This window comes from Helobdella robusta (assembly GCF_000326865.2).
Source record: "Helobdella robusta unplaced genomic scaffold HELROscaffold_122, whole genome shotgun sequence".
Taxonomy (NCBI): Eukaryota; Metazoa; Annelida; class Clitellata; order Rhynchobdellida; family Glossiphoniidae; genus Helobdella; species Helobdella robusta.
Window position 1 is genome coordinate 17,729 of NW_008703672.1, and position 20,626 is coordinate 38,354.

A 20,626-nucleotide genomic window follows, 5' to 3' on the forward strand; every position below is an offset into this window, starting at 1 on the left:
GAGAATGCGATAAAGAAGGCATTAGACACTTAGAGCTGCTCCCTTCAATGTAACTATCAACACCTTGGTGGTGAATAACATTTTAAAATTGATGTCATGAATCAAACAAATGCTCAACAATAAATAAATGTTTATTTTAACAAAATGAATATTTATATTAACAAATATTATTAAATAAAATAAATTGTTATTATAACAAACATTAATAAATATAAATAGTGAATATTTGAGAGAAGCAAGCGATAGATGAATGAAAACTCCAACATTGAATGATTTGAACATGGCCAGGTATCTTAGGACGCCGAACCAGGCGAACAAACTGCCGTGCCCAGCAGGATGCCGCATATCTCGTAGTTCGTATTCAACTGCCAATGTGTTCAAGTGTGTATCCATCTATCACATATTTAGCACCTTTTCAAATTATATCGGTGTTTGTGCGCTGATGCCTATGGTTTTTGGAAGATAATAGCCCTCTACGTGTTCAGTAAATTTTTATATGTTAAGCGGTTGGTGATTTAACCACTTATCTTCTTTAACTTTTAACCAAAAAATCTTCCTCAGTGATTCCTAAATCCTAATTTAACGATTGCCTAAGTAAGCTTGATAGGCTTGTTTGAACGTGGCTTGAAGCTACGCTGTTGGATGAAAATCAAGAAAATAACAGTTTGCTTCAATTATAGATAAAGTATATTATATTGCAATCGAAAATGAGCGATTCGCTCTCTAATGTGCCACCAAGTTTCAAGCCAATTCAGCACTACCTGAAAACAGCGGCCGAACATGACAAGAGGGATCCTGTAGTTGCCTACTACTGTATGTAACTTTTCAGTTATCACATTTTTTATTATTCTCTATCTGAATTCTTTAGGTAGCTACCGATCAGGTCATAACAGCATAATTATAATATAAAATAAAAATTAAAGATAATTATCATATAATAAAAAAAATTTTATTTATTATAAAATTATAGATAAATTATAAATACTTATATATAAATAACTATAATTATACGTTATATATATGTATTATTAATAATTTATTATATATAAGAAAATAAATTTATTTATAATTAAATTATTTATTTTTATGATTATTTATAATTTCAGCAACAGTCATCATATTATAAATAAAATAAATTTATTGATATTTTTATCATATTATTCATGATTTCAGATTTATTCATTGTTTTTGTCTTATTTTTTTGTTTAACAATTCTATTGTCAAGTAAATTATCAGCTAATCATTTACTTACAATCATTTAATTAATTATATATTGGCATGTGATATTGTGATTACTATCAACAACAAATGTATCATTTGAAATGGACAGGCAGACTTTATGCTATGCAGAAAGGCATGGAAATAGATAAGAAGTCGCCTGAGTCAAGAAACTTCTTAAGGCTCCTCATGGGACATTTGGAAGAGGTCTCCTGCTTCCTTATTACATTTTATGTTTATATTGCATAAGAATTTTTTTATGCTTTACTAATTATATTTTTGGTTAGGGCTACTTAGCAAAGTTTAATAGTTTTGAAAACTCTGCTATTAATACTTGCTTTTTGTGTAATAAATAAAGATGAAAGTGCAGTTGAAGGACAATGAAGCTATCCAGTCGGAGCTGGTCGGGCAGGCGCATGTTGAGAACTATGCTATTAAACTTTTTTTCTATGCTGACACAGAAGACAGAAAGAGTAATTTTGGCAAGTTAGTCATATGTGGCATTATTTTTATTTGTTGTTGAATTATATGTAAGAAGCCTTTCATACCTTTTATTGGTTTTCTATCGAAAAGTTTACATTCAACATAACATATGTATTTATTTTACAGTATATTAATTTGTTTAATTTGTTTATCAAATCATTTATTACTTGGGTGGTGTTTTTGCAATATTTATCAATGTCAATTTATAGGTTTTGTTGGCAATTAATTACATTTATATTTACTTGTTTTTATAACTTTTAGAAACGTAGTGAAGGCATTTTATACATCATCAATGTTGTTTGATGTTTTGACAACGTTTGGTGAACTCCCCGAAGAGGTCTGTCTGCTTTCTTCTTCTTCTAAACAGATTTTGTCATTAATTACATGCTTGTCGGCTACGTTCCTTAAATTGGAGGTTGACTAGATTGCTTTATTTTGTTTTATAATTTGTATGTATTGATTTATAGCTAGAAAAAAGTCGCAAATATGCAAAATGGAAGGCAGCTTACATCCACAACTGTCTGAAGGTTGGTGCAACTCCACAACCCGGACCCCAGGCCGAAGCTGCAGACGAGTTAGGCATCTCTACAGGTTGGTCCAGTTGTAACAATTAGAATGCTGTGTTTCATATCATTAAAAAAGTTTTACTTTTGCAGATCATCAATTTCAGCTGCCACAATCATCAGCTAGTTTAATTGCTAATCTGCCTCCTGCCTCCAACCCAGTCACGAACACTGCTAACTACTCTAGCAACTCTGCAAGTGATGATGCGGGGGCCAGTCGACCATATTTTATGAACCAACAAATTAATAAAGTCTTACCATTGGATCCATCACCAGGCCATCGAAATGTTTCTCTGTCTCCATTCAACCAACCACCTGCACATTTCAACGAACAGCCTTCCTATCCCCAACCGTCATCTTCATCGTCGCAACCTCCGCAATTAACATTTCCTCACAATTACATTGATGCCCCTGCACAACCACAACCAGCTCAGAGGCATACATCAGCAACTAACTTTCAACCAAAGCATGAAGATTTCAGTAAAGCAATGAAGTTTTGCAAATTCGCAAACAGTGCCCTGCAATATGAAGATGCACCGACTGCAATTTTAAATTTGACGAAGGCGCTCAATATAATGAAAACTGGCAGTGAATAGCAAGAATGGCTCACTGCCGTCGTCTCATTTGATTGAGTGCTTGAGCTCCAACTATCATTGCAGATTTGTAGAGTGCCTCTATTGAGTTATCTTCAGAGGCGCTAAAATCATTGATGCACAAACTATTGGCTGAATGTTTAAACTATTAATTTGTTGCTTATTTCGATTGAATTAAAATTGCCAAACAATTTAAAATTTCATATTTTTGTATACATGTTTAAGACATTTGTATCATCACGAGCGTTAAATCCACGTGCCCTCGGTTAGGTGACTGACTTGATAATTCTGCTTACAATAGCCTAGACTCGGCCTCGCCACGAGATCATTCGTCTCTGCCTCCTAATGCGTGAATACGTGTGCGCATGTATGTGGAGTATCTCGAGTGTATACTTATTTATATCAGGATGTGTGCGTCTGTGTGTGTGTGTGAGTGAGTGAGAGGGAGGGAGAAACTAAACAAAAACGCGTCGGCTGTTTTTATTAGTTTGTATTCAGTTATGAGTTTTTACATCATGCGAGTTAGACATACGTTGGTTCGTTCATTCTTTCTCAGAAATTTTCAACAAACGTGTATGTATATATATATATATACTTCTTAAAAAGTGATTCGACACGGCGCAACTTGCTGCGATTCGTATTTATTGATGTTCGCTGTCGTAGTGTGGCTGACTACGTTGTTTCGACTGGGATCAGCGATGATAGTCAGCCGCACTATCACAGTAAATCTCAATAAATACGAACTGTTGCGTCCCGTTGGACTACTTTCTAAAAAGTTAATAAATACCAAATGGGCAAAAACATATAACCTAATTTGTTCTAACGAAAACCTCGTTCCATAAAACATATATATATACATATATACATTTATGTGTTTGTATTACACATACGTCAATGCATACAAAAAATTGTGGGATGCTGCTATAAAAAGTATTTAGAATGGTATCGGACACACCGCACGCAAAATGTGATGGTGACGATGAAATTAATCACGGACAGTTAAGAGGCTATAATGGGATGTGGACAAGGTTGTTCGATAAATTTACACTGCGATAAATAATAATTTTGTTCATTTAAAGATGTTAGAAATAATTTTATTCATTATCGACAAAGAGCGGAGGCGTGTAGATGTACCGAGCAATGGTGGTCCAACTGTTTGTTGCACATTGTCACATGATTCTGTCGGAAGGTGTTTCCATGTTGCGGATGTTGGTCCAACTATAACGGTTTACGTCGTCAGTCATGTTTAGAGCAACATCGTGAACACACAACATGAAGAAAAACAGACAAGCCCACCAAATTCAGACTATGCTGAAAACATTCTGCACATCACATAATTCAAATTATCTTAATTAGCAACAACCGATTCACAATTAAACAAAGTAGTCGTTTGGATAATATAAGCATTCGAAAATTACTACAAAAACAAATACATCGCAATGCAAACTTGAATTTAGAAAATGTCAGAAAATATTGTGACGGTGAATGAAAACATATCAAAGATTTCGAGTATGTTAAGACTAAATTTCAATTACGTTTTGAAGAACATCATCTTAAATATCATCGTTGCCTCAATAATCAACCATGAAATCGTAAGAGTTTGCATTCATCATTTGCCCACAGCTGTGTAGTTTATTTGTGGACCTACTCGGTGAAGGTAATAAACACACAAACGAGTAAAATGTTCTGAACTACATGATGTCTGTTTGTCATCTGCCGAGAAGGGACCTTTCAAAAGCAACATAAATAATAGTACGATTGTATGTATGATAGAAATGACACAGACTCATCAACATAACAACATGATCGATACATAACAGACAGTTAGAAATCATTAATGAATAGGTTTAAAAAAATTTCAGGTGCACACTATGAAGATAACACCAGCGCTGCTGAAGCGAGGTATATAATGACACTAGACAAAACAATGGAAAATTAAAATAGACGTTACAGTAAGAACATAATGAATGAGACTTGCTACAACAATAACGAAGTAATAATTAATAATATTACCACTGTTTAACAACTCATCGGTAACAACCGCAGCAATAAAAACGATTAAAGGTTAACTGAAGACAAGAAATTTAACAGATAAGATTTAAAATACAAATCACACAACAGTAATTATTATAATTATTTATAATTATTATAATTATCACTGCCAAATTACGGTGACTAAATGACTTTCAGATTTTTATGAGAAAAAAAAGAGAAAATAATTTTAAAGGTGAAACGAAAATGAGATGATAACTTCCAAGTAAGCACGATAGCACGATAGATGGATGGATGGATGAATGGATGGATGGATGGATGGATGAATGGATAGATGGTCCATTAGTTGAACTACTCAATTGTTCATTGAATGAACGAACAAACGGATGAAAGAATGGAAAAATAATTTCCCAATTGATGACCGACTGACTACATGGATGAATGGATAAGTAAATGGATCAAAAGAATAAATAGTTATACAAATGAATAAATAATCGCAGATACAAACGAATAAGTGAATGGATGAACTAGCGAAAGAATGTGTAAAAGATGCATGCTGCACAATTCAAGTCATCCTCGTCTACACGCTCATCGTCATTAAAATTACCACTACTACTACTACCACCACTACTACTACTACTGCTGCTACTACCACTACTACTACTACTGCTGCTACTACTACTACTACTGCTACTACTACTAAGACTTGGTCATATATTGTGAAAGAGTTCTGAGTGAATAGAGAATCTCTGCTTGGACCCTGGCCTCCATCACAATGACGTTCATGTGGATCTGTTCAGTTCATCAAATCATTTATTTGATCATTTATTTAAGATATCATAGATTATCAAAATTATTGTTAAATTGCGTAGTAAAAATATCAACAATCGTAAAAGCTGTTATTTGCCCCAGCGTTACGAACCTTCTCTGAGAGCCTCAGCTCCTTCCCGAAACTTTCAAACAACTTTTTTGTGACATTCTGCGGTCTGCAGGCGACAGTTTTGATAAAAGTCCTCGTCTTCTTGTCCAGCAGGAGCGGGATGACTGCGTAATCGTAGCCGTCGTGTCGAATGTGATAGAGGCTCTGGACGAAATTCCAAACTGCTTGTCTGAAGGTTGACGTGTCCACTCTCTCTTGCTGGTAACCAAAGCTGTGTTTGAAAGTTCATTCATTCGTGTCATTCAATCATTCATTCAGGACGTGCAAAATTACGCAAGAAATTGAAGTTAGTTAACGAACTGTTCAGTCGATAAAAATTCTTGAAACCGCCGATAAAACAATTTGAATCAGAACCAATGAAAAAACACAAAAATAAATCATTAAACTGATTGACCAATATTGTTTGACGAGCTATAAATAAATCACATGACTGGTTGGCTAATGAGGCGATGAGTGGCGAACGAACTTGTTGTAGGTCAGGTGTTGGGCGACAGAGAATCGATCCTCGAGCAACTGGCCAATCTGAGGGTACAATCGATCCGATAAACAGAAACCATGATCTGGCCAGGAAAAGTCCCGAATCTGTTGGGTACGTGATGAGGAAATGCAAATGAACGAAGGAATGTACCACGGTTAAATGAGATCAAATAAATATACCAATAATTTAGAAAATTAACGAGATGAACTGATGAGTTAAAATGAATTGAGAGAGACTTGAAAAATGTTGTTGCTGCTGTCCGGACTGCATTTGTGAACGACATCTTCGTATTGGTAATTGATGTTCTCACAAAAGTTCTGGAAATAATTCTGCTGCTGCTGCTGCTTCTTTTGATTAGATTTGTTCTTGCTGAACGGCACTGAGAAAGTTAAAGTAGGTGGAAGTGAAGGAGTGAAGAAATGAGGATAACAACGGTGACAAACAATATAAAAAGAATATTAGTGACGACAGCCAAACAAACTCACAGAGACATGATTGACATTCTATGTCTTCATAATGCTCCAACAAAACTTCAGGACTTATCTTCTTCTTCACAGTGGACTCCGTAGCAGCAGCTGCTGCTGCTGATGATGATGATGATCTGTTGCAGGTAACCATGACAGATGTTTCTTGCAGTTTCTTCATTCGTTCAACGATTGAATCTACCTCAATATCGGATGACTGAAATGAAGAGTAGACTCATGAACGACCCTCACAACAACAATTTGTAGAGGTTCAGATTGAATTAAAGCCATTGTTATTATTCAAATGAAATTTTAGCGACTGCAAGCAACAGAATAAATCACAAATAAAAAGAAGAAAATAAAAAAATAATAAAAAATTTTAAATCCAAACCAAAGACACTGAATCAGTTTCTTCCGATCCAGACGAAGAAGCGCCCCCACAACTTTGGGCACTAGTTGAACCCCTGTCGTTGGGTACCAGATGAATACCAGAAGCCATCACGAAACTTGCCAGCGAATGGAAATGCGCGAGGATTACGGCGGCCTGGCCCAGCTCTGAAATCATCCACTTCTCATCGCTGGCCGTCACGATCTCCTGCAGGTTGTTGCGTCGTTCTTCACTCTTAACTTTAGCAAGCATTCGTTATCAGTCCTAGCTAGCTACGTTGGCTACATTGAATAAATGAGAATCGTAAAAAAAAACCCTATGCAACATAACCTGATACAAAATAACACAAAACAGATCTGCACAACCTGACAAAACACAACGAAGCATTTAATTGGTCAGTCAAATAACCAATCAGCCAGCAAAGCAGACGACCAGCCAACCTGAACATGTTTGTAGTTGAGTAACCAGGGCCGGTGGGCCATCAAAGCATTCAACACATTCAAACTCCTCAACTTCTTGGGCACATTTTCAACGCTCTCCAACCAGTCAGGGCAGCCTCCCAATGTCAGGTACTCGTTCTTCAGCATGGAGACCAAGTAGGTGCAGGTGTGGCGCGAAGCTGCCTGCATGCATTTGTGTGTTCAGTTTCATAACCTGTCACCACTAGTCGTCGTCGTTGGTGGTGGTGGTGGTGGCGACCGGTGCTGCTCTCATTGTTACGTCATCAAAAGATAGCATCTGGGGTGAGTCGCAACACCCACCACCAACAAATTAAATTTATTCAAGCAGCATCAACATCAACAACAGCGAGGACGAACTGACCATAATGGCCAGGTAATGCCTTTGTTGATGCGGCAGTGGTCCGTAGCCATAGAGGATGTGGTTGTGGCACGAGGTGAAGCATTCGTAGAACTTTGGATGGCAAGCAAGGATGTGGTAGACGTGATTCAAGCAGTCGTCGTCGTCGTCCTCATACTCCCTGTGGGGCTTCACGTTGTTCTTCATCAGTTGAGTTCCAGCCAATGAGTAACCCGCCTGTGACCACAATGTACAGCCAGCATGGCAAACGTCAGCCAACCAGTCAATCAACCAGTCAGCCAACCAGTCAACCAACCAGTCAGCCAACCAGTCAGCCAACCAGTCAGCCAACCAGTCAGCCAACTAAAACAATCAACGCGAAAAGGGTTTAAAGTTAAAAAGCAATAAGCAGAAAAAAAACTAGTGCAATTGAATCTGACGAACGTGATGATCGAAGAAAACGTCTTCCTGATAATCATTCTCCACCTCTCCCTTTGCAACTTCATCAACGCAAGTGTTACTCGAATGTCCGAGGTGTCCTGTGATTGCAACTTGTCCCGAAACAATCGAGTTGTCGCTGCTGGTCTGCTGCTTACCATTCCTTGCGAGCGATGATGTTGACGACATCTCTTCAAAACCAGAACTGGCACGTTCATTCGGTTCTGACTGATGCTGTTCAGCAAATGTAGTTGCAGTGGACGCAGTACAAGTAGCTGCTGCTGCTGCCGCTGTTGTTGTTAAGTTTTTCAGAGACAGATCTTCATCTAATATCAAACCATCTCCATCAACGATAACAAAATCATCCTCAATTTCTTTATCAACGTTATTACTATTGCTATTAACGTTACTATTGCTACTAAGAACAGATCCAAGATTAATGTCTTTTTGGTGGCAGGGGTCGTCGCAATCGTTGCAGCAGTCTCCTGCAGCAGCAGCAGCATCAGCAGCAGCATCCACGCAGCACTTCACTCTGAGATTCTTGTTCAGATGTTTCTTGGCTGACGAGTTGCCGGCCACCGTCATCATGTTCTGCTTGCTAACCTGACTGAACCTCCTCTCCTTCACACACAGCTGACAGCTCCAGCATACCTCCTTCATCAATCTTTTAAACTGATCAGTGGTCGGTGTCTGCATGTTGTCTCCCACTGTTTACGAATTTGGAGTGGCTGAGGGAATGGCTGCTGTTGTCGACGCTGTGGCTGCTGCTGTCGACACTGTGGCTGCTGTTGCCGATGCTGTGACCGCTGTTGTCGATGTTATGGCTTCTGTAGTTGGTAAGAAAAATAAAAATTCTTACCTGGTAAACTTTTTTGCAACAATGATGAAATAATTTAGCATCTTGAAAGTTGTGCTAATAAAATATAAAACTTAAGCAGAAGAAAGTGAAGTTGCAAAGTAAGTGGAACAATTAACTCCTGTAATTCGCATTTTAATAATAACGACAATCCAAACCATGTGACTTCATTCAATTAAATAGTTTGAACAGATGGTGGCAGCAGAGATGAGTAGAAGGTAGCAGCTCCCAGAAGCGGAACATCCGCATTTCCACCACACAGTGGTCACCACATTGTGGCAAGTTCACATTTAACATCATCACCATCGTCATCATCGTCGTCGTCATCATCTCATTTAAATAATAAGCAAGAAAAATAATAATGATGTTATTGAGACCAGTACTTTTCCATTATTTATCTCGTTATTAAGTGCATAATCTCTATTTGCGTATGTGTGTGTTTGTGTGCGTATGTAAGTGTGTGTTTGCGTGTGTATATGTAAGTGTATATGTAATATGTAATCACAACTTCTCACAACTTTTTGCAAAACAACAACAAACAAACAAACAAAACAAAACCATCCACCTAATTGTTTTTATCAACCATTACACACCGCAGTGCAAACTCTGTGTGTAAACAGTACCAGCAAGTAGAGAGGTGCACTCACCAACAAACTCTAGGCATGCATAAACAATTAGGTTGAATAATAACAATCAGCTGTCAATATCAAAATTAATATTAATACATGCCTGCAGCTAATAATAGAAATGTGAGCAAGATTTATTTGAGTACCCTGGATCTGAGTTGTCCTATTCACCAATGCTCTGATCAGTGCAATAGATTCTGCCACTTAAATTAGCAACATCAAATACACAACTTCTGCCCCCTACTAAGAATGATGCATTTGAAATTGGATTTAAATTGAGTTAACCTTCATTTAGCCATTTCATCCTATCTGCGAGTTAATTACATATTATATCAAATCTATGCCAGTATGTATGTATGTATGTATGTATGTATGCAATTATATGCACAAGGCTACCAAAATAAAATAAAATAGATTGACTGATTGGTTAGTTCATTAATGTTGTTGGATAATCAAACAAAATATTAAAATTACTGAAACAATGATATTCCCTCTTTAACAAAAATTTTATTAACAACAATAATAAATGTAATAAAACCGACAATGCACTTGTTTAATGACAAATGTGATAATGAAAATCAAAAAAATAATCTGTCACTCCCACAAATCATTGGGCTGGCTGAATGTGTTTGTTTGTATTGTGGTAATGATCAGGTATCGCATATAATAGAAGAATCTGCTTTTTAAACAACAAAGAAATAGCATACGAATCTAACTGGCCGGTTTGAAGATCTGAGGACGCAACCACCAACCAACCACCAAACTCCCCAACCACCTATTCACTAATTTATTATTATATAATATAATAATTATGTGCTCCAGCTGATTGCGCTGTCAAGAATGAAATGAGAAAGAAGAAAGAGAAAGCTAGCAGTCGCAGCAAATCTATTAACTTGTCGGCGTTTAAGATGAAAGATTTCAACAAGTCGCTAAATTAAAATTATTTAAAAATTCGAAATTTAAAAGCATTTAATCGCAAATTTTAAAAAATTAAATAGAAAGCAAACAGCAACTGAACTGAATCAGCTGACATTTATTCGCCGGCAAATCAATAAACTCTTGCAATAAAATCGTTAAAAACACTAAAAATGGGTTTAAATGAGCAAAATGACAGAAACAAAATTTTGATTGTTCACCTGATCTACCCACAGTCAGCTTGAAACTTGAAATGGAAGAAATTTGAGGCGAAAATCTTTCTTTTTATCAACTAGATACCATCAATCATCACAACAAAGACTCGCACATGAACGTGACCCACTTTTGAGGCGACCAATAAGAATTGCCTAACTAAACCGCAGCTGTGGCCTAATTTACTTCTCGACCAATCAGAGCTTCGTCATTCAGAATTGCTATTTTGAATGACCAATGATACTCTGGCATCGAAAAAAGCTCAATGCAGGACGAAACGATTTTAAAAAAAAAGGTTCTTCGGATGGACGGTCGAACGGCGACAGACCAACCCGAAATCTACAAAAGACGAGCTCTTTTCACAACGAAATAACGTATTCATCACGATTCAAGATGATAACAATGATTGAAACTCGATAAGAAACAGTAAAATAATAAACACAAGACATGAAATAAAATGACAATAATTCACGGTAGATTGCAATTTACAAGCTGACAGGTAGAAATGTTCACACGGGCTTAGAAGTTGTGGCAGTTGAAGTCAGATGATGAAGCGGGAAAAGTTGCAGTTCTGTTAATGTGAACATTTTTTATATGTATTACTTTATTGAATGAAAACCGATTACAAATTAAATATCAGATACGTTTAAAAAATCAATTGCAAGAACGATTAGAAGCTCTCAAAAAGCAAACTCGAGTAGGATATGTTGCAAGATTTATAGCACATTTGCTACAAAAGTTACAGAATAAACTTCAGTAAAGTACACGAGACTTGCACTTGAAATAAAGCTATAACGAGATCATAACTAAAATGCACAGAGACCTGGAATCGTTGTAGTCAACTATTAATATTCTCATCACTCCCTACCATCTTATTCCGTCCACATGTTTTCAATTTTGTTTTAAACTTACTCTTAATAGTTCATATCTATGTGCCTTGTTTTTACTCATCACTAATAACATCTCTGAGTTGACGTAATCCTAACTCTATCTCTCTTCAACTTAACACGTTCTACTCAAATTAACCTTCCAGAACTTTCAATTATAAAATTGTTTCTAGCAGTTTAGAGCTCAGAATCAAAAAAAAAACTTAGACATGTATTTTCATAAACTATATTTAATTAACGAAATGAATACATATCAATAATATCTTCATTGAAAACCTTGCATAACATCTGCAGATTTTTAACAGTTTGAAGTTGCAGGGCACTAAACATTGGATGATCGGGACATGATGAGGAGTGGTCCTGCATTGCGTGTTGCAAATTAGCCTCAATCACATCCAATGTTAAGGACGTTTGCTAGAAAAGTTAAAAATATTATTCTTTGGTCATTAGGAAGATCTTTGGATTACGATGTTAATCGATAACTTAAAATCAAAATGAAACATGCCAAAATGTAGAGATGAAACCTCTGATTGAATTTGCAGTCCACATGAACATTGCACTAGTCCAAAATTTACTGACAAATAATTTCTAGAAAAAAAATTTAATTGCTACATTTGCTATATCCAATTTCAGTGAAAGAAATGAAAAATTAAATCAAGACTTATTGTAGCAAACAGCATCCAAATCTAATTAACATGCGACAGCATATTTACACTACAAAAAAAGTGAATATAAAATTTAGTCCCTTCCCACATATGTATGTATCACCTTTGACAGACCGGACAAAGAACTGCATTAGTATTATTGTTAGTAGTGAAAGTGTTAGTATAATCATTGACACTATCGTAGGTGATGATATCATTAGATTCCATGTAGTTGATCATCTCATCATCACATAACTCTTCATAGTGCTTGTACTGATGAAGTATCTCTAGCTCTATAGAAATTGAAAATACAAGTTTGCCCGAAGTTGGAATTTAAAATTAAAATGACGATCACAACAACAACTTGAGACTGAGAAAGGCGAATTAAGAACAAAGAAAGACGTAAACACCTTCCAACTCCAGTTCTCCATTAATCTCTTCAAACATTTTAAGCAAATCATCTGTGTTCTCCTACAACAAATGATTAATGATGACAAATTACATTATTATCCATTTATTGAATTTATTATATAACCCTATTGAAAGATTTAACATGAAACTGGCTAAGAAAAAAAAACATAACATTACACATTAATGATTGAAAAAAAATAAGAAATGTTAACTAAAAAAGTAAATTTTCTTGTAAAGAAAACAAGAAAGTTGAATAACATGAACAACAAATAAATAGATAAAGAAATAAATAAGATCTAAAAAGTGACAAGCATTACAGAAGAATCATTTTTCAAAAGATTTTTCTGAACAACTAACATCTATGTGAGCATGGAGGTTGTTGCCTGCAGTTTTATTGCACTCTGAGATGAAAAAGTTTTTAAGTGAAGTTGTCACATCATCGCGAGATGCACAATTCCTCAATTTCTCAAGGAATGTTTGCCTGTTGGCAGCCAGCCGCTCCTTACAACTCTGTTATTAAATGAACATACAATTCAATCAAACAAATTATAAACATAAAAAACGTAATAAATTATAACGTAAAATGCATACATGTGTACACTAACTTACATAATTAATTAATAGCTAGCAATTATTATATAAATTATTATCATATTTATATTATATATATATATCTATATAGTGTTAGATTTATTAAAATTAAGCTTTTGCCTTTTATTTATTTAAGTGGCTAAATGTCACCAACAATAAGGTAACCGAAATAGTAATTCCAACATCAATCAACAATATTATTTTTTTATAATTTTTTAGAGTTATAATTAATTTAAATTTTAATTTATAACTTTCACATTCATTTTATATATATTTATTTATTTTATTTAATATTAATTAATTAAATTAATTAATTGATTGAAAACGAAAGTCTGACCAACTTTCCGGTAGGAATCCTTCCACGGCGGGGTAGACATCTTGTACATTTTTTGGTGTTTCAACTCCCCAGCCGACGGAGACTTGCAAGAAAAACTTTTGAAACCCCCCTCCGCCATGTCTTGCTCCTATTGAGAAAAGCAGGCAAACAGCTGAAGCATAGAATAGCTTAATTAAATTAAAATGGTTCAATAAGCTTAGCAAACCTGGATTCCAAATCTCGTATATAATTCAATATAACATTATATCTATAATATATATTATATATATGTAATTTAATATTAACTTATATATTATAAGTTTATAATTGTATTATAAGTATATGAATTTTCGTTTTTCTAGGCAAAGGTTAAAAAAAAAACATATAAAAAATGAAATAAAAAACATGTAAAAAGTATATGTGTACATTTGGATTACTCCTTTTCATATATTTATCAAAATATTCGGGTTTAACTTATCAAAAATCTCAGTGAATATTCTTATATAATTCAGACGATAACAAGGTTAAAAAAATGTTAATGGTTTATTTAATTACACTAAGGCATATATGTATATCAATTACTACAGATTATCCGACGGGGGCCGTTAGAGTTTTTTGGTCACATCATATATGTGGAAAGAAAAAATGGAAAATCTAACAAATACTGAAAAGATTGCAGATAAAAAGACCAATTAACATTCGTAAAGTCCTTTTGTCACTTATTGAATTTCACCACATTTCAACTCTTACAAAGTGTTAACGATCGGGTTTTGTGGAGGTCACTGGTCGCCAATGTCCTGAAAGGATAAGGCACGAGAAAGAAGAAGAAGTATATCAAAGGTAATAGGTGGGGATCTTTTGTATTCCCTATAGGTACTGCACGCACTTCGAAACCGCACCAGGTTACCTTAACCACCGGGCCATCACAAGAATTGAAAACTGGTTTATTTGAGATTTTTTTTTTAGATTCCATCATGTGTTTATTTTGTCTAATTGATTAATCAAGTTATAAATAAATTTTAAGGAATTTTTTTTACATTCCAGCAGATCAGTGTATTTTGTGTTCTTCAACGAATATCAAATCAATCTCTCAATCAGTCAATCAATCAATCAGTCAATCAATCAATCAATCAATCAATCAATCAATCAATCAATCAATCAATCAATCAATCAATCAATCAATCAATCAATCAATCAATCAATCAATCAATCAATCAATCAATCAATCAATCAATCAATCAATCAATCAATCAATCAATCAATCAATCAATCAATCAATCAATCAATCAATCAATCAATCAATCAATCAATCAATCAATCAATCAATCAATCAATCAATCAATCAATCAATCAATCAATCAATCAATCAATCAATCAATCAATCAATCAATCAGTCAATCAATCAATCAATCAATCGATCAACAAACAACTAACCAACCAACCAACCAACCAACCAATCAATCAATCAATCAATCAATCAATCAATCAATCAATTAGTTTGTAAAAAAAATAAATCATTTCAAAATATTATTCAAATAAATAGAACGATAATTTTGTATCAAAAGGATAGAGGAAGTTGCTCTTTTCGATAAAAAAGTTATTTATCCAGTAAAAGCAAGTAAAACCGAAATTTCATCACCACAGACCCGCAGACTGTCGAACATTCGAAAATAATGTTCGATCAAATTGAACAGTTAGTCCTACATACAATTAAGCAATACTTATCAAAGCACAAGGGGTAACAGGCGGTCTGCAGTGGAAGAGTCATTCCATCATATTAAATACTAAAATTCGTATGCTGCGCACGTTGGTATGGCCGGTAGCAAGTCTATGGTCCGGAAGGTTGGACAATGATAATGTAAGATGAAAGAAGAATTGAAGCATTTGTAATGAAAGGTTTAAGAAAAATACTGGAGTTGTCATGGAATGACAGAAAAACGAGCGTTCTGTGGTTTGTGGTTAGTAGCCTAAATGTACAGCCGAAGCTGTGGTTTGTTGCTCTGTTGACGATCCTCGCCCGTAATTTTCTTTTTGTGTGTTAATTTAGAGTGTATTGAAGGACCACCGTAAGAAAGATGGCACGTAAGTCGTCTTCACAATGAGGTAGTTGTCAGATGATCACAGGCGTCATCGTTACGCTCTACTGGTAGATTACTTTTGCTTGTTTGAGGGGATAATTATCGGTTGCAGTGTTATTTCAGATTATTAAATTTGCTGCTTTGGGTTTTTTCGTACAATATTAGTACTTTGATTTGTTGGTCAGGTATTGTAGGTTTGATGCTCCTTTTTATTATATAATTAACAATAATTAATTATAAACTACTTTTTCTATAATTTTATGTAGGTATATCATTTATAGACGTTTTTATAGAACATATGACATTACTTATATAAGAGTGTCTGTACATAGTAATAGAAGTATTGGATTTTGGCCTGATTTATAATACACTCGTTGAAGTTGCAATTAAATTAAATGCCTAGATGGTATTTGCTGGAGTGGATTTGGTTTTAATGGTGAAAGATGAAGTTTTCGGATCATTTGTTGAGCCACCTAACTCCGGAATGGCACAAACAATACGTCAGTTACGAGGTTGGCAACTGTCACTTTTTTCTAAACATCGATCGGCCCCTCGCTTGCTTGCATGGTTTGCTTCCATTCTTTGAGAATGCCTGCCTGCATTGTGCATGGCTGATCAATTGATCACCAGTGACCGTCCATCCATCACTTTTTTTTGCGGTTTTGAGATAAATTAAATTTAATTAGTTTAAATTAACTAAATAAATAATAATTCAGACCTATTCAATACTCAAGTTAAAATTTTTAATGATTGTTTGGCACAAAAGTTAATTTGTTTAATAATATTTGTATTTGGGTAACTTTTAAATTAATTGTATTTATAATTATATTTTTTAATGCACAACCACAAAGACATTGAAAAGAATGCTCTACAGAGCTGTTGAAGATGCTCCTTCTATTGAAAGTTAGCTGCAAGTTACTATTTAATCAATTTTTAAATAAACAGTCAACAACGACTATTGCCCTAGCCTTGGCCAGATACAAATATTAAATTGTCTTTATTGTTTGTTGATACATGTCTAAAAACTTTTCTAATGGTTTTACTGAATGATAAACTATTTATTTGCTTATTGTACGGTTTATATTTGATTCCATTTTGTAACCTTCATGTTTCATTCATGCATCTGCTGAGCCAAGCCTGCTTGCGTTTCATATTATGAACAATAACACATTAACAACATGCCCTCCTCTTATAAATTAGTTACAGATGTTTTTGTCATCGAAGTGTACTATGGCAGGTTTGCTGATGAATTCTTGCAGCAGTTAGACAAGGAGTTGTGCAAAGTTAACAATTTCTTCTTAGGTCAGTGGTTTTAAATGGATGGATGGTTTATAGAGTTTATGTGTGTCAAAATGATAATAATGATTGATAAAAAAATGTTTGGGTGCAATCTTATTCAAATTTTTTTTTATAGATTTAAAATTAGAATTATAGAATAGAATTAATTTTTCCTTTCAGAAAAATTAGCTGAAGCAGCCAGGAAGTTTTCAAATCTTGAATTCGATCTTTCAATAGTGATTAAAAGTAGAAGGAAACATCAAGAAGTTGGTCAACATCTTTCATGCTTACCTACACACACACACACATACACGCACACACACACACACACACACACACATATATATATATACATATATATGTGTGTATAACCTTTCAAATGTTCTAAAAACAATTTGATGATTTTTTTCAAGTTTATTTAATTCAAGAACAAAATTCTTGAACATTTTTGTTCACATTAAAAGTTTTTTCAGTAGCATCTGCTATCATATCACCATTAAAAGAATTGAAATGCTTCATTGTAAACAAAACTATGCAGAAAATGTTATGATATTGATTGCTGACTGCCCATATGACAGTCTCAAACTCAGCTCTAGTGTATGTAAATATATATATATATTAATCCAATATATGTGAATATATAAATATAAATATATATACATTGAATGGTTGGTTGTTTACTGCACTGGCGTTATGTAATTTTTAATAGCATATAAATGCAGTCCTTATACACTAAACTTAATCATTAGAACAGCAAAAATAATAATGTCAGGATGGGATTTCTTTCCATTTGAATGCAGACACTGCTTCAACAAGACAAGGCACCTCAACCATTGTACCATCGTGCCGCCCAACTATAACAATAATTATTAATATTATATAGCTCTTACAATAACTATTATTCGCAAGTGATGTGCGACATATTAAATTTGGATTTGTTAAAAGAACTTTTCTTAAATTCTGATCCGTCAGAACAACGTAGCGGCGAAAAGTTTTTCAGCATTTGATGCGAACAAAGAAGAGTGCAGAGTGGCAAAGTCGCACAAGACACTGAGGGAGATCAAGTTGGCTTTCAGTGAGTTCTACCTCAACCTGGTGCTTCTGCAGAACTATCAGACGCTCAACTACCAGGGCTTCAAGAAGATTTGCAAGAAACACGACAAGGTTGCATTCTTTCTTTTCATGTAGTCTTTCATTAATTATCTATGTATGATCTTTTGTTAATTATTTATGATCTTTCATTAATCTATTTATGATCTTTTATTAATTATTTACGATCTTTCATCAAAGATCTTCTGGCTCTTCCAGCTTTGGCTGATTAAAATTTTGAAATTTTGACTTTTTTAACATTTCTCATTTTGCTTCAATGATTGATGCTTTGGAAAATTCACACAATTTTCTTCATCGACTGTTTATTTTACAATACGGCTAGCGCAAGTTTGCTTGAAAACAACACACACAACCGAAAGCACAAGCACAAATTCATTCAAGAGCCACACACACACACGCACGCAAGAACACACGCTCACAATTTCAGTTAACAAAGTCGAGTCGGGGTGCTCAGTGGTTCCAATTGAACGTTGAAGTGGCTGCATTCTACACTAGCAAGGAGGTCAACAAGTTCATCAAGCAAGTTGAAGTCGGTACATTCGTGCTGGTGTATGATGATGTATGCTACTTTTGCGCCCGCTCGCTCTGCAGCTTCTTTGTGAAATGTTGATACGTTTTTAATTGCCCAAGTACCTTCCGATATTTAAAAAACGGCATTAAATGTCATGCAGAGAATAATTGCGTTGATGAATGAAGCAGCTCGCAAACATGCCGACCAATTGAATTAACTGTTGTTGAATAAATATCATGTATGATAAAACATCGCGGGTCTGGTTTTCTAGCCATCCACAGAAAACAACAAAATTGACGGAGGAGATACATTCCACTCGTGAAACCGAAAAATAACTTGACAGTAAATTCATCAACGCTAATGTACAAATCTGAAACACTATTAAGGATAATAAAATTGAAAAATTGATAATAAAAACTCTTCCTCCTGTGTTCGTAATTTGTTTGTAACGCTGGCACGTTTCGGTAAAAAGCTTTCAAGTCACTACAGGTCTCTACATTAAAATGAATTTGTCGCAGAGGCGGATGGTTTTTTAAATTCTAACCAACCAAACCAACCAAAGTATTATGTAACTAACTATTCGTCGTTCCCAACTGCGTGCCAGTGAGTTCATAAACAGCCACAAGCCTGTCAGGTACATCTGTTCGTTGTTCATTCCCCCAGGTTACATTCACGAGCCACTTGGAGGGTGGGGATCGACAGAGGGCCATGAAGAGACTTCGAGTGCCTCCGTTGGGCGACAAGGTGGTTGGAGTGATGTTCTTGGTGTTGATAATGTTGTTGTGCTGAGTGATTTATTTATTTCTATTGTAATATTGGATCAACAAAATTTTGATTAATATTTTCAAATTTTCATTTCATACAAAATCTTCATGAAATGGTTGTGAGTCAATTGGCAAACTACACATCGGGTGTGAGAGCTCCCATCACCTGTACTTGGCTATAATTTACTGTTGACTTGAATATGATTGATTGATTCTTGTTCGACCAGTCGTTTAAAATTTTTGAGAAAAACAAAAATAATTGGAACTGGTTTGCAGTTGTTTGCATTTAAGGTGTCTCCTTTAAAATTTGGCCTTGTATTGGTTGTTTTCAACGTCGAATTTAATTTGATGGTGGGTTGATTTTGAAGCAGCTCCTACAATTTTTCTATTTTCTGTTTGTTAATCTGTGCTGAAATGATTGTTCATCTATTGATATTTTTAACTGCTGTGAAGTGAGAGTTTATACGACCGACCACCACCACCACCACCACCCACCCCAACAATGACGACCTAATCCATCTGCCCACATCACCCTGCCACCCGACAGTTGAATATTTGGACAACATTCAGGGTGGGCTTGTTCGCCGGTGCACTCCTCGTCCTAAGTCTACTCACCTTGTATGCAGGTGCACACGTTAATTACATCGAATTTCTGCTACTACGTAAAATACATTTTTAAGCTTCAACGTTAATATTTGCACTAATTTTACTGTTTTTTAAATTGGAATGTTTTCATTTGCTCACTCCCCGTCTGAAGGTCAGAGGGCCTCGAAGAGCTCCGACGCATCCCCGTCTTGGAGGGCCGCCCTCCAGATGTACAGGGGCTTCTTCCTGGTCAGCCTCTTCATATTTCTGCTGGGTGTCAACGCGTATGGCTGGAGGTCTGCAGGTGTCAATCACGTGCTCATATTCGAGTTGGACCCCAGAGACCATCTGACCCACGATCAGCTCATTGAAGTGGGTTGCAATTAGAGCCCTGTATGGTTAACCGCAACCGCCAGAATTAAAACCACAACCGCACAGGGCTCTAGTTGTAATCTCAATTTATTTTAAAAACGTTATTATTTATTT

General features: G+C 35.2%; 4 protein-coding genes across 4 annotated transcripts; 2 read left to right on the forward strand and 2 right to left on the reverse strand.

Moving 5' to 3' along the window:
* The first annotated feature begins 531 nt into the window (after positions 1–531).
* On the forward strand, positions 532–3,181 carry HELRODRAFT_186287 (hypothetical protein). Its single transcript, XM_009013869.1, is given in 7 exon segments — positions 532–813; positions 1,331–1,425; positions 1,577–1,704; positions 1,963–2,038; positions 2,169–2,292; positions 2,358–2,869; positions 2,884–3,181. The coding sequence occupies 6 exon segments, from the start codon at positions 708–710 to the stop codon at positions 2,858–2,860; spliced, it is 1,032 nt and encodes a 343-aa protein (XP_009012117.1). The 5' UTR covers positions 532–707; the 3' UTR covers positions 2,861–2,869; positions 2,884–3,181.
* A 2,232-nt stretch (positions 3,182–5,413) lies between these two features.
* On the reverse strand, positions 5,414–11,061 carry HELRODRAFT_117076 (hypothetical protein). The gene is made up of 13 exons (XM_009013870.1): positions 10,974–11,061; positions 9,178–9,182; positions 8,453–9,156; positions 8,362–8,429; positions 7,942–8,154; positions 7,560–7,742; positions 7,123–7,326; positions 6,753–6,948; positions 6,504–6,646; positions 6,256–6,371; positions 5,772–6,000; positions 5,502–5,641; positions 5,414–5,453 (listed from the first exon to the last, which is right to left on the reverse strand). The coding sequence occupies exons 3-12, from the start codon at positions 8,571–8,573 to the stop codon at positions 5,549–5,551; spliced, it is 1,566 nt and encodes a 521-aa protein (XP_009012118.1). The 5' UTR covers positions 8,574–9,156; positions 9,178–9,182; positions 10,974–11,061; the 3' UTR covers positions 5,414–5,453; positions 5,502–5,548.
* Positions 11,062–11,635: 574 nt separating this feature from the next.
* HELRODRAFT_183857 (hypothetical protein) lies at positions 11,636–13,953 on the reverse strand (the record flags this gene model as incomplete). Its single annotated transcript, XM_009013871.1, has 6 exons — positions 11,636–11,695; positions 12,129–12,266; positions 12,632–12,789; positions 12,907–12,967; positions 13,265–13,417; positions 13,840–13,953. The coding sequence occupies 6 exons, from the start codon at positions 13,951–13,953 to the stop codon at positions 11,636–11,638; spliced, it is 684 nt and encodes a 227-aa protein (XP_009012119.1).
* A 2,342-nt stretch (positions 13,954–16,295) lies between these two features.
* HELRODRAFT_117079 (hypothetical protein) lies at positions 16,296–18,988 on the forward strand. The gene is made up of 6 exons (XM_009013872.1): positions 16,296–16,404; positions 16,744–16,795; positions 17,093–17,194; positions 17,351–17,436; positions 18,143–18,334; positions 18,708–18,988. The coding sequence occupies exons 1-6, from the start codon at positions 16,336–16,338 to the stop codon at positions 18,888–18,890; spliced, it is 684 nt and encodes a 227-aa protein (XP_009012120.1). The 5' UTR covers positions 16,296–16,335; the 3' UTR covers positions 18,891–18,988.
* Positions 18,989–20,626: the final 1,638 nt, after the last annotated feature.